At 40.2% G+C, this 14,763-nt stretch overlaps 1 protein-coding gene across 2 annotated transcripts in view; it reads right to left on the reverse strand.

Annotated features, from left to right (window-relative positions):
• LOC103745492 (C-type lectin domain family 2 member D11) overlaps positions 1–14,763 on the reverse strand; it is a 30,814-nt gene that overhangs the window by 12,536 nt on the left and 3,515 nt on the right. Inside the window, exons 2-5 of one of the 2 annotated variants that reach the window (XM_029570549.1) lie at positions 11,907–12,032; positions 10,767–10,948; positions 10,139–10,245; positions 9,003–9,159 (exon numbers count right to left, since the gene is read on the reverse strand). In XM_029570549.1, the coding sequence (XP_029426409.1) occupies positions 9,015–9,159; positions 10,139–10,245; positions 10,767–10,948; positions 11,907–12,032 (560 nt within the window). In that variant the 3' untranslated portion in view covers positions 9,003–9,014. Of the gene's footprint in view, positions 1–8,445; positions 9,160–10,138; positions 10,246–10,766; positions 10,949–11,906; positions 12,033–14,763 lie in introns of those variants that run through there. The other variant, XM_008847417.3, reaches the window with a different exon arrangement.

Genomic DNA, 14,763 nt, shown 5'->3' on the forward strand with positions numbered 1-14,763 from the left:
ACTATTTAAAAACTAAAAATGAACCTACCATATGACCTGGTTATACCACTCCTTGGCATATACCAAAGGACTTATCTATTGCAGAGATACTTATACATCCATGTTTGTTGCTGCTCTTTTCACAATAGCTAAAACATGGAAGCAACCAAAGTGTCCCTCAACTGATGTGTGGATAATGAAAATGTGGTACATTTACACAATGGAGTTCTACTCTGCAATAAAGAAAGAAGAAATCATACAATTTGCAGGCAAATTTATAGAACTAGAAAGTGTTATACTAGGTGAAGTAACACAGACTCAGAAAAACAATCAATATATAATTTCCCTCATTTGTGGATCCTAGCACCAAATCCTTATATGTGAGCATATATCCTGATGTAACTGAAGGAAGCCAGAAAATGGAAAGGATTCAGGGAGGTAAAGGGAAAGAAAGAACCTGAGAGAGAAGAACAGTAGGACACAGGTGTTACTAAGGAAGAAATGGGTAAAATAGGGGTATTTAAATGGGAGTGGGAAGGGAGGGTTATACAAGGAACTCTGGGGATAAAGAAGAAGGAGCTCAAGAGAGGTGGAACCACAGGAGATTGATTTTATCAAGGGAGATATGTGAAAAATAGGGATGCTTCTAATGGGGAGGGTATGGAATGAGAGATACATTATGCCTAATTAGTGTAAAAAAACCCAGAAGGAATCATATTAGTCCAAAACCTACTGACAAATTATGCATACAACATTTCTACATGAATCCATGTGTATAGCTGAAGGCTTCATAACAAGAAACAGTACCACACAGGAGAAGCCTTCCTTTGACTTTTGCTAGGGTAGTCCAAGAGAGTCTCAAAATTACACAGGCTATTGCCACGGTCCTTGACTGCTTCCTAGAACTTGAGGATAAGACCCTATTGCTGAAGACACACATACTTTGGACACAGGATTTGGAGCAATGGAGCTGGGACTGACCAGGAAGCCATCTCTCCCTGAAGGCTAGCTCTCATAGCTTTGGAGAGGTCTATGCAAGCTGCTAGTGGAAAACATTAATAGATGGTTCAATCCCAGCTCAAGGTCTAATAATCACATCAATGATGAGCACAGTAAACAACATTGGTGCAGTAGTGGCATTTTTATCTTAGGGATACTCAACAGCTACCTAATTGGACTTAAAGCCCATTTAATGGGAGGAAACTCAAGTGTGGTACTGGAAACATAGCCAAATATACATGGCTAGAGAGGTCATAGATCTTAGAGAAAGCCCCAAGGCTGTCACATCCCTAGACAAACGTAAGTTCTTGTTATGTACAAAATATAGATCCTTTTATTTACAGACAATTGTCCTAGTCACCACTCATCAAAGAAGTTTCTTTTGCAACAGATGACTATTTCAGAGTTCTATAACTGGTCACACAGACATTGTCTGTGAATTGCCCAAGCCCAAGTAGCACATCTATAATGCAACCTTGACACCTAGGCTCCCCAAAAATAGAACAAAGTATAAAGAAGACACTAATACATCACTCAGTTCTCATTAATGTAGCTCCCTCATACAACAGAGGGCCAGGAAAACAAAAGGTTACAAACAGCCAAAGCATAGAGAGTAAGAGTCTACAGAGTTTGGTTCCTTGGACAGGACTCCCATATAAATTCCACCCACCCAGAGCTCAGGGGCCATTGCTGAAGAGGGGGCAGAAAGATTGTAAGAGCCAGGGAGTAGGTACATAATCATGTGAAAATAGAGTCCTAAAAGCTCCTGGGACCTTGCTCATGTGAACCTACAGTAATGGTACCAGCATGCACAAGACCTATGCAAACTCATGCAGACAAAACCCCAGCACGGAACTGAGGAAATGGTCATCAGGCCCCAATCTTAGTCAAAGAATTATTGGCAGCTGATTACTACTGGGTGAAGAAAAGCTGAACTTCTTAAAGGAAGGGACTCTAGATAGGCTGACTAGACTCCCGTGGGTGAATTTGCACTGAGGGACATCTGGGTACACTAACTTGACATGATAGGCCTTAATACAAATGAAAGAAGGTATTAATTCCAGTGGGGGGAGGGCTACGGGAGGGTGCCAAAGGAGAAGGGGGTATAAAGATGATCAAGACTGATTAAGATGTTCTGTATGAAATACATGAAAATTCAATAAAAATTTACAAAAGAAAAATAAGTGAAGGAGAAAAGGGGGATACAAACAGGAAAGGAGGAAGTCAAAGTGTCCTTATTTGCAGATTATATGATTCCATACCTAAAAGATTATAAAGACCCACCACAAAACTCATACAGTTGACAAACACATCAAGCAACGTAGCAGGATACAAAATAAACACACAAAAGTCAGTAACCTTCCTAGACAAATGAAAATTATACTGAGAAAGAAATCAGGGAAACAATTCTATTCATGACTGCCTCAAAAAAAAATCCTGGAATGAATCCAACTAAGGAAGCAAAGGACTTGCATAATAAACATTTCTCAGACATTGAAAAAGTTAAAGAAAATACCAGAAGATGGAAAGATGTGCATGGATCAATTGGATCAATATTGGGAAAATGACCATCCTGCTAAAAGCAATCTACACATTTACCACAAAATTTCAAAGCAATTACTCACAGAAGCTGTGAAAACAATCTTAAATTAGGAAATGCAAGAAGACCTGGAGAGCTAAAAACAATCTTGAATTATAAAAAACCTGCTGGAGCTCTCACCATCCCTGATTCTAAGTTATACCACAAAGCTATAGTAACAAAAACAGCATGGTACTAGCACAAAAACAGACACTTTGATCAATGGAATAGAATAAAAGACTCGAATATAAGCCCATATACCTATAACCACCTGACTTTTGACAAAGGGTCCAAAAATACACACTAGAGAAAAGACAGCATCTTTAACAAGTGGTACTGCTGAAGTTGGATAGCTTCAAGTAGAAGAATGAAATTAAATCGCTCTCACTTTGCACAAACCTCAACTCCAAATGACTCAAATACTTTAACAGAAGACCTTATGTTATACCCTGAATCTGACAAAGGAGAAAGTAGGGAATACACTAAAACTTATAGGCACAAGAAAAGGACCTTTTGAATAGGATCCTCATAGTGCAGGCATTAACACCAACAACTGACCAGTGGAACCACATGAAACCAAAATGCTTTTGTACAGCAAAAGATACGAGCATGTGAGTAAAGAGGCTGCCTACAGACTAGGATATATATCTTTACCTTCTATCTATGCATCCGACAGAGGGTTAATATCCAGAATATACAAAGAACTAAAAAACTAATCATTAAGTAAACAGCCAACCTAATTAAAAAATAGGGCATGAAACTAAGCAGAGTTCTCCAAAGATGAGATACAAACTGCCGAGAAACATTTAAAAAGTGTTCAGCATCCTTAGTACTCAGGGAAATGCAAATTAAAACTACTTTGAGACTTTATATTAGCCAAATCAGAATGGCTAAGATCCAGAAAACAAACAATGAGAAAAGCTTGTACGGATGTGGAGAAGAAGGAACACTTGTTCACTGCTGGTGGGAATGCAAATGGGTACAGCCACTATGAAAATTAGTGTGGAAGTTCCTCAAAAAGTGAGAAATAAATCTAACCAAAGATTCACCTATCTTACTCTTAGGCATATACCCAAAGGACTCTATATTCTATGACTGAGATACCTGCTCATCCATGTACATTGCTGCTGTACTCACCATAGCCAGGAAATGGAAACAACCTAGATATCCATCAACTGATAATGGATGAGAAGAATGTAGTACATTTACACAACAGGATATTACTCATCTGTTTAAAAAAATGAAATTACAAAACTCACAGGCAAATGGATAGAACCGGGAACAATCATCCTGAACGAGGTAACCCAGACCCAGAAAGACACACACCACATGTTCTCTTTCACATATGGATGTTCGCTTTGAATCTTTTAGATGCATGTGTTTCATTTGGAATACCCCAGAATTAAGACACTAGTAAGGGGCCATGGGGTGTGGATGGAGGGAAGAGTCATCGTGGTGCAACAAAAGCACGTCTGACTCCAAAGGAAGGGTGATAGACTACAGTGATATAAAGGGAGGAATGAAAATAATGGAACAGGAAGGATTAAGCGGGTTGGGGATGGGCAGGGGAAAAGAGGGACTAGGGGGAGGGATAACTAACACTAAAGACTTTTGTAGAAGCACATGAAAACCTACTACTGTAGAAGTTCACTAAAACAGATGCATATGCATATATAAAAAGTGTTTCAGTGGATTTACCATATAACAGGCATACAACAGCCCAACTAGACACCTCATCCTAGCAAATAAAAACCCCAGTACCAGGAATGAATTAGCTGTAATTGAGTTGTTGACCAGTGGGATCCCCATGCACCTTCAAACATTACAGACTATTGCCACTGCTCTCAGTTACCCTCCAGAAGTTGACAGTAAGACCCCATTGCTGAAGACAGCACATACTTGCGTCACAGAACATGGAAAAAATCAAGTGGGCACTGACCTGGAAGTTTTAACTCTACTGACTAGCTTTCATAGTGCTGGAAGGGGCTATGCTTGCTCTCAGAGGAGAAAAACAATCATCAGTTTTACCCATCTGTGAACTCTGAACTATAATAACCACTGTGGGCAAGATATGCCCACGAGTGCAATAGTGTAAAGATTATGGTAGCAACCAATCACCCTCTGACTGAATCTAAGGCCTGCTGCAAGACATGGAACCCATACCTGGCACCATTATTGTTAAGGCCAAGAATCTGTAGCTAAAAAAGTCATGGGCCCTTGGGGAGAACCTGCCACTAATTACTAAATGGAGACAGTATTAAATGACTCCTAATGACTTATCACTGTACTCATTGATTAGAATATCTCTCAACCCTCATCAGAGAAGCATCTTCTTGCAATAGATGGCAGTTAACACAGAGACCCACAATTGGTCAATGTACAGAGAATAAGAGACTGTTGAGTGCTCAGCACAAAGCAGGATATCTATATCACACCCCTCTCCTTAAGGTACAGGGCACTAACTTTTCAGAAGAGGGGGCAGAAAGACTGTTAGAGCCAGAGGTGGTAGATGACTACAAAGAAACAGAGTGTTTTCCAGGCCGGAGGGTTGTTGCACATATGAAGTCACAGTAATTTTGAGAGCATGCACAAGACCTGCTCAAGCCAGACAAAATCCCATCATGGAGGGGGAAAAGTGGGCATGATCTCCCATCACCAGCTGTGGAGCTATTGATATTTAACAGTTACTGAAAGAGAAAGAGTCAGTTTTCTTTAAGGATGTAAGTCCAAGTAGGTAGACCACAGTCTAGTGCAGGTTCCACACCCAAGAGTATTTGGGCAACACATATTGGACACAGTGGGGGGATGGGGAGGAGTTGGGATTGGAGCTGGGGGATGGGGATTATGGCTAAAATACACTATATGAAGTTCTCAAAGAATTAATAATTATATTTTTATTTTTTGAACTCTTACAGATTAATTAATTGCATTTTGCATTACCTGATGGTCAGAAGCCTTTGAAGATGAAGAGTGAAATTCCATGAGAATATTTCCAGAGAGTTACACTAATGAGGGAAGACCTATCCTGAATGTGGATGGGACCATCTCATTGGCTGGGGTTCCAGACCGAATAGAGGGATAAGGTGAGAGGAAATGAGATACAGAATGTGGAAGCAGAAGCAATGTGGGGATAAGGAGTATAATCTAATCTGACATCAAGATCACAAAACACACCCATAGAAACAAAGGTGAAAGATGAGATTAAATGAAGAGCAAAGATGAGGAGACAGACCAAACTTCCTCTCTGTGTGAGCAGCTGTCTATTCACCTTCCGGCCCCATAGCTGAACCTCTCCTGTCCTCACCATCTACACTGGAATTTAGGTCTTCAGAACTTTAGGTGATAATGCGGCTTAAATCACAATTACTGTTGGAGAGTTGAGCCCCAACTGCTGTTAGAGCTGATAAAGTGTGGTCACTTTCATCAAATGACCCACTGGAGTTTCTGGCTCCTTGAGTTGCAACTTCTGGGATCCTGACCAGAGCAGAGGAGCTCTATGCTAGCAAGAAAATGTCATGGCATATAATTCCCTCTGCTTAATACTTAATTGGGAAGAACACAGGTTATGAAGATGATGAGTTGGAGGGAATAAGCTGTGATATCATATGGCCTTGATCATATTAGGAGTTGGAATGTATTCTAAGAAGAAAATAGGAGCCATTGGAAAGTTGCAAGATGGGAAAATTTTGACCATATGCTAGATTAGAATGATCCGTTCAGATTCAATGTAACAAATAAAGTTGATGACTTTGAAGTGAATGTATAAATCCCAAAGTACTTGAATTGTTCCTGTAATATGCTACGAACCACTTACCTTTATAGCTGCCTTCTTTTTTAAAACTAGTTTATTTTGTGTGTATTTGTGGGAGTGTGTGGAGGTGTACGTTTGTAGTTATGTGTTCAAGTATGAGGGCATGTGCAGAGGCCATAGGAGGACACCAGGTGTCCTGCTCTATCACTCTTCCCCTTACACCCTTGGGACAGGGTCTCTCACTGAACCTGCAGCTAGACTGGTGACCAGCGACCCTCCAGTCTCTGCCTCCCACCCAGTGCTGGGGTGACAGGACTGCCCATTGTCATGCTGGACTTTTTCTGTGGGTGCTGGGGATTTTAACTCCAGATCTTATGCTTGTACCCACTGAGCCATAAACCCAGGCCTACAACCTTATTCTTCCTAAGAAATACTTCTTTATGATGTTGAAATGATTCATTCAACCACTAGGAAATTCCAGTGACTATTAGAAACCTATTTAAACAGCTCTCTGACTTCCTGGGGGTGTCAACAAGATTACTTAGAAGTTCCAGTGCTAGTGTACACTACTGCTATTCTCTTAACAGTTATTTTTATACTGCAATGGAAGTCAAACTACTACATATTTACTATGAGTCAGATACATAGGCTGTCAAGAATTTGCATGGCCAATTTTGTCTGAATCTTAGACATTTCCATTCTTAGACCCATTTGTTTCAGATGAAGAAACTCTACCCAAAGGACTATGTAATTTGCCATGGTCTGAGATGGTAAGCAGGAAATCCACACTTTATATGTGTGATTTCTAATTTAGTGTATACAAGAGTATTGAGTAGGCTAGGGTTGTAATTAAATGATTGCATTTATTTGATGAGTTATCCATATACAGTACAATAATATAAAATATTTATTTTTCTGAATTCTTGTAGAAAATTAGCTTTCTTTGTAGGAACATAATTGAAGTTACCTAGTATTAGAGACACTCATAAGAGCATGATTCATTCCACAGGTGTGCTCTGAACACTCCTGTATTTGACATACTGTGCTAGTACCTGGGGATGTGTCCTACCTTCCTATTAGGACACCTGAAATAAAGTGGACTATAAACAAAAGCATTATTATGGATAGACAAAGCAGAGGAGAAAATAGTAATACCAATGCAAATACACTTGTATCCATATAATAAATAATAACATAGCCTTAAAATAGATACAATCTATTACAGAAATGCACATGCCTTAGTAACAAAGAATAACATGCCCTGGGTGGTAACCCACAACTCTAATCCCAGCTATCTGAGTGTGGAAGCTGGAAGGCCACAGGTTCAGGGGCAATCTGAGTTACACAGTGAGATATTGTCACAAAATGAAATTTACAGAAAGGGCTGAGATAAAGACTAACTTTACAATGCTTGACATGTGTAAAGGCATCCACTCAATTTACAGTGCCACAAAAGAAAAAGAAGAGAGGAGGAGAGAGAGGAGGAAGACAGTGCAAATATATCAACAAATAAAGGAGGAAGCAAGGAAACTAGCAGAAGAGGTGCATTTTAATTTGCTATTTCGTCCTTTTTGGGACTCATCAGTACAGTGTAGTTCATTCTATAATTACTATAAATATTTTATTTCTAACATCCGATAACAAGTAATTTATTTTTCTATTGTATTATTTTTGTGTGTCTGTTTGTCTGCATGTATGTAAGTGTACCCATGTCATGCAATGCTTGCAGAGGTCAGAAGAGGGTGTCAGATCCCCTGGAACTGTAGTTAAGGATGGTTGTTAGCCATCAGGCAGGTGCTGGGAATTGAACCCAGGTCCCTTGCAAGGGCAGCCAGTGCTCTTAACCACTGAGCCATCGTCCAGCCCTAAAAGTAAGATTTAAAAAAAATAATAAGAAGAAGTGGGCCGGAGAGATGGCTCAGTAGTTAAGCGCATGCATTTCTCCTGCAGGGGGTCCAAGTTTGATCCCATCCACCTATGCTATGTGACTCAAATGTCTGTAACTCCAGTGCCAGGAAGATCATTCTCAGGGCACCCTCACATGTGTGCATACACTCACACAAAAAGTTAAAAGTATTTTAAGAGTTTAAGTAATTAGCTATCATTTGCTATGAAATAAATCCAATATAATGGTGAAATTAAAATGTCATTTGTCTTTATATCTACTTAAGACACTGTAATTGAAAACATGGACGCTGAGAACTAAAGTGTTTTTTGACAATGTTCCTAATGTTTTAAATTAAATTGTAAAGTAAATCTTAGCGTAATACTTTCAAATTCTCCTTTAGGTTGGTAATTGAACTTTGTAAAAAATTGTAGATATGACTTTGAAGTTTTTGAAGACTATGGACCAATTATCGTCTTTCTTATGATTATTAAAAATCACTTCCATGACTTTCGTTGCTGCTCTCTTTATGATCCCATGTATTCACAGCAAAGATTGACTATGTGCAAAAATTCAATGTCCCAGAAGTGGAGTTCACTTACACCGATATGATTAAACTTTAGCTTTAAAATACGAGAACCAGCTCATCTGAAAACCCCTGTGTAATTTAGAATCATTTCTATGTCCCATGTGCATAGTCCTCTAATCTGGTTTTCATCTTTGCTGTCAATACATGTATGATGCATTGGATAACAATTTGATAATTTGAATAACAGTTTGACAACTGCAGATAGCAAATTAAAATGCACCTCTGCTACAGTCTAAAAATAAGTAGAAGGTATTTGGCACTGGAGAATGTAGCTGTTGGGCTTGCTACAAATCCACTTCCTATCTGCATAGACCCTGGCACTGCTAATTCCATTGTCATTCAGGTAGGCGTGTTCTCCCACTCCTCGGATGGAAACCCTAAAACAAAAACAAAAAGAATAAATCTGCATAGGCTGCAAATACGTTAACTCCCGCACTGGAATCTCTATTGTTCCCACTACATATTTTTAATATGAAAGAAAGAAAAAAGTCCATCACGAACTATTTACACTATTTTTGTACTTGGTTTCTTTTACATTCTCAAGTTCTTTGAAAATCACGCCTTTGCAGTTCATCCACTCCAGACCCTGTTATGCACTGACAAGGTATGTAACTGCTGCTTACTGCCATGTACAAATGAACTGCTGCTATGGTGACCTCACTGAGGGTGACTTTTAGTCTTATCTGGAACAGTTCCATACGTTATCAAGGTGAAGAAAGGCAAAACCTTCCTAGTAAATTGCTTTTTAGCTTAGCGTCAGTGATGGAAGTGATCGGATCTCTATATTTTATTTTTAAAATGAAATGCCTATATTCACAGTTCAAGAACTATTTCTGGGTTCTTTCTGATGACCAGACATTAGGAGAGGTCCCCACTGCTCCCTGGAGTCTGTTTTTGTGAACAGATCAGCAGTGCAGAGTGGACTTGAGAATCTGATCCCCGCAGTTCTGCAGTGGCTTTCAGAGCCCTCTGCGCATGTGCGGTTCTGTCTGCATTCCACTCGCGATTTATCAGCAAGGAAAAGTTTTGAGTCACTGGGATCAAGAGCTACCCCAGATGTTATCTTGCTAAAGATTTGAAGTAAAATTGCAGTAAGTAAAAGCTTTCCCAAATCACAGCTAATAAGAGGAAGAGCATTAAAAGGATTTAGATTTGTGGGGATGTGGAGTTTGCTGGGGATTGGCTCATGTGTGTCAGCACACTCTACCTCTGCGCTACATCTCAAGTCCAAAGGTTTGTGTATCCTCCTTCCTAGTACAGTAAGCTTCACAGGATGCTGCCTTTTGCCTCTCAGAACTACAACTCATGCATATAATGACACAAGAACACACCAGAAGGAAAAGTCCCCAAACATACGTGTTGTTGTATTCAGTGTTGTCTGTCCACTTCCAAGGCTGTCCTGATGATTCTCTGTGCAGGCCGATCCAGTGATCAGAAGGGCCTTTATATCTCCTCAGGAAATTCTGTCAGAAAACACAGAAAGCAAATGCATGTGTCTCTGTTTCAGATGACCTTAAGTCTGGCTACTCCACAGCCTCCTGTTGGGATGGCAGCAAGTGTCATTGAGGAGCACAGACTCTCAAGCCGGTGGAGCCATTTGCTGTCTCTAATAAAGTACTTTATTTTAATGACATTACATTCCACTGTGACTGGGAAAGTCCATGATTATGCCTGTGGTTCCAGGATCATATTAATAGCCACCTGCAATATGCAACCCATGTATGAAAATTTACATAGTTACCAAATCTTAGAATGGGAGCACTATGTCTAACCTTACAGGCTGCATGTGAACATTACATGAGAGAATCCGTCTGCCTCAGGGCTCCAGGCAGAAGTGATGCCATCAACAAATTGCACACATTAATATGCACCCTGTGTCCCTGTTTCTGCTAGGGATGGGATCCTTCCTCCTGCTTCAGCTTTCAGCTTCCCCCTTAGGGCACTAAATATTCAGTAGAAAAAGGGTTCCGCCAATATTTCTTACCAGGTCTTCCAGATTTTCAAACTGAGCGAGTACAGCTTGCAATGCCATACAGAAATTCTCACTGTGTGTCCAATTTCTTGTGTCTTCAGAAAAATAGTAGCATTTATTTCCAAATCCAATCCAGTTTCTTGGGCAGGAAGGATAGTAGATAGGGTTCGAGATGGCCTGTTCTGGCTTTCTCACTAGAATGTAAACAATACAATGAATTAATTATATAGATGTTTCCATGTCTCCTTTTTTTCTGCCTGCCATCCTGAGCTCAGCTATGAACTAGGCACTTGAAGTGTAGTTTTCCTAACTCATCACTCAGAGTCCCCTTCTCAACATGATGGTCCTTCATCCTGGACCTTCCAGCCAGGGCCTGTGTCCCATTCTCTCTGAGGTGCTCACTCATAATATTGGCTTTGAAGAAATGTGTGTTATAACATCATTGTTTGTTGTGCTTTGGGTCACTGTTTAGTAACATAAGGGATACTAGAACACAAGCACTGCAGGGTCTCCTATCATGACAGTCTATCTCAGAACTGAAACAGCACTGGTGGCTACTGGGCAGGTAGTGTATTCAGTGTGGAAAAGTCGCACTAAGGGATAATTCACATACCAGGGGAGGATGAAGAGGATGGTACAAGATTTTTATCCCACTTCTCTGAACAGTGTGCAACTAAAGACCTTTAAATTAACCATTTCATGAATTTTCCATTTAAAATTTTCAGTCCACAACTGAACATCACCGAAACCTTGGGTAATAAGAGAGCGCTCTACTCATATATTTCTTCTCTGCCCTCACTCCTGCAGCTGCAACAACCTCCTTGAGATTCATTGGCTCACCTTGTTCTCCGTCTTGAATAGTTTCCAAGGTAGGCATGTGGCTCCTGCATCTCCTTCAAGAGGATGCTGAAACCTCATCTTCCCAAGGAGGCTGACCTGCCTCCCTGCGCATTCTGAAACCTGCTCTACTCCTTCACTTGTTTATACTGCCTGCGTCTTCCTGCTCTACTGTAAGTTCCCAGGAACAGGGGTTTGAGATGTATTTTATCTCAAGACTTACCACAGTGCCCAACATATAAGACCCTCGGTAAGTATTACTGACAGTATAACTGTGGACCTAACACTGTACAATTCAGAGAATAAGTACCTTACCTAACAAAGCAACAGAAAGCCCAACTACAGCTGCAGTGAGGACAGTGGTCAGCAGACAGCAGAGGCAAAGCTTGGTGGATGTTACAGGAGAAGCAAGTGTTAAACATTTTCTTTGGAGTTTTTTACCTGCAAAATAGAAATACCAGAATGTCAAGTTCAAGCATCTTTTGGAGGGGCAGAGAGATGGCTCAGCAGTTACAAGTGCTTACTGCTTTTGCAGAAGACCCAGGTTTGTCTCCCAACATCCATATCAGGTGGCTTACAACTGCCTGTAACTTTAGTTCCAAGGAACCCAATGCCCTCTAGCTTCCAAGGGCAGCTGCAAACATGTGGTGCACATAAATCATGCGGGCACACACACACATACACATAAACGTAAGACTCTTTTTTAAAATAATCTTTTAGGGAGAAAAAAATCACTTTGCTACAAAATCAGTTCTCTCTGTGGCCTACATTCTCCTACTGCACACTCCTCCCACAAACGGTCCTGGTCCAAAAATGATATCCATGGCTCAAATAAGACCAGAGATAGTGGAAATAGAATGTTAGCCAGGGAATGTTTCAGTTGTCAAAATAAGGGCTAATGGACGAGCAGGAAACAAAAAGAGTGGAAGTCATGATGAAAAAGAACCAAGACAATAATCATCTAGATTTGACCCATAAGAGTCCTGTTAGGAGGACTGAGTGAAACAGAAAAACATCAGTGAGACAGCTATGGTGGTGAACTCCTGTAATTCTAGTACTAGGGAGATAGGAGCAGAAGGATCAGGAGTTGTAAGTAAATAAATGTAATCCAATGTATTAACATAAAAAAGCAAAACATAGGAGTCCTTCAATAAATTCACCACAATCATGTGAAAACTATAATGAATCCATCATAACAGAACTTTCCACAAAGTTGAAATTGAAGGACCATGTCCCAAATGGGTTTAAAGATAGAATATAGTTCTAATAATCAGACTGCTAGGATTCTGTTTAAAAAGTAATTTAACAATTACTTAAAGGGCAAGAGAACTAGGGCAGCCATAGCAGCCTGGTAAGGGAAGCCAAATTTGGCAAAATGGCACTGCCTAATTCCATAGTAAGAACAAGGAGAATAAGCATGGTTTGGGCAAAAGAGAAGCTGCATAAATTAAAGGAACAGAAGCAGAAAACAAATAAACAAACAAACAAACACTTGCGAAAGGAGGCCAAGCATGTGTGGTGACATATTTTGGGTGGAGAACTTGCTGAACACCATCCTCTCACAGAAGATGCCGACCCTGGCATCCCTGTGCATCCCTGTCCAACCTGTTCCACACCACCTTCTTTATCGTGGCCTGTATCACCCACATAGCTTTTAATATATGGTGCTGAAACAATTTGAATAGACTAAAAACTCACATTTCATTATGCCTCTAGAAGAGGACCCAAACACAATCCCTCTAACTACAAAGCTCTTTGGAGAAAAGAGAAAAAGAAAATCTTTATCAACTTGTCTCAGGAAAAAAAAAAATGCCTTAGAAGTAATACCAGAACTATTGTTTATATAACAGAAATTTGAAAATTTGGACTTTCACATAATTTAAACTCTCTTTTCCGATTCTTAAAAAGAGAATTTAAAAAATAGTCTTCTTTGTTGCAAGACATGGATCTAAAAATAAGTTGTGTCTAGACTATAGAGAACTCTGAAAACTCAATTATTTAAAAAAGGATTAAAAACAGGCCAAAGACTTGAATGTACACTGACCAAAGAAGACACGTGAATGGTGACCATGTGCATTAAATATGCTCAACATTACCAATGTTAGTGTGGAGAAAACAGTTGACTAGCATTCCAGTCATTTGTTAAAATAAGAATACATTTGCCCTATGCCCTGGCTCTCCTACCTGTACACAGTACAGTAGCTCTATGGATTATTATTTTAAAAATAATAATTTTGCAACAATTCAAATATCCTGGTGCTTGTGGCAAGATAAACCAACACTGCTCAGCACTGGGGGGAAAGTTAGGAAGGAAAACTTGGACCACACACTTGCACATGTTCCTCAGGTTGCTGTCCTCCAAAAGTCCCTAAACCGGGACTTGCCTGCAAGCTTCAGTAACCTCAAAAATGGTGTGTTTGGGGCTAGAGAGATGGCTCAGTGGTTAAGAACACTGGTTGTTCTTGTAGAAGACCTGGGTTCGAATCCCCGCACCCATATGGCAGTTAACAATTGTCTGTAACTCTAGTTCCAGGGGATCTGACAGCCTCTTCTGTCCTCTGCAGGCATTGCACACACAGGTGCCCTTACCCATATGCAGGCAATACATGCATACACACAAAATGAAAATAATAAAAAACTGGTGTGTACAAAAATGGTCCACTTTGCAGCCTATTTAGAGACTCTTGACCACAAGACTATTTTATACCTATCAATCCAACTGTCGCAGGCTTGCTTCCTCCACTCACTCACAAGTTTCCTGCCAGCTGTCCTTAGCTTTTGCAATGGTGAGATGCTCACAAACTTCTGAATTAGAGCACTACTGTTCCTCCATAGTGTTTTGGAATACAGGCTCTCACATCTAAGTCCAGCTGTGCTGTATTTGCCAAACTATTAATACACTCTGCACTGTGGATTATCACATGCATTACCTGCTGCAGGATCCATTTATATGACATTCTGGAAAAGCCAAGTGTCAGGGTAGAAAAAAAGGCCGGGAGTGGGCACAGCTAGAGACAGAGGAAGGGAGTGTCTGAAGAGGGACACTGGGGCATTGGGGCAGGGTGTGGGTCTGTAGTCTGACTGTGGTGGTAACTTCATGATTATATGTTTTCAAAAGTCAAGAAATGTACACCAAACGTGTGAATTTTACAGAATGTAAATTATGCGTTTT

Source organism: Nannospalax galili, unplaced genomic scaffold (assembly GCF_000622305.1).
Source record: "Nannospalax galili isolate Female #2095 unplaced genomic scaffold, S.galili_v1.0 scaffold1763, whole genome shotgun sequence".
Classification (NCBI taxonomy): domain Eukaryota; kingdom Metazoa; phylum Chordata; class Mammalia; order Rodentia; family Spalacidae; genus Nannospalax; species Nannospalax galili.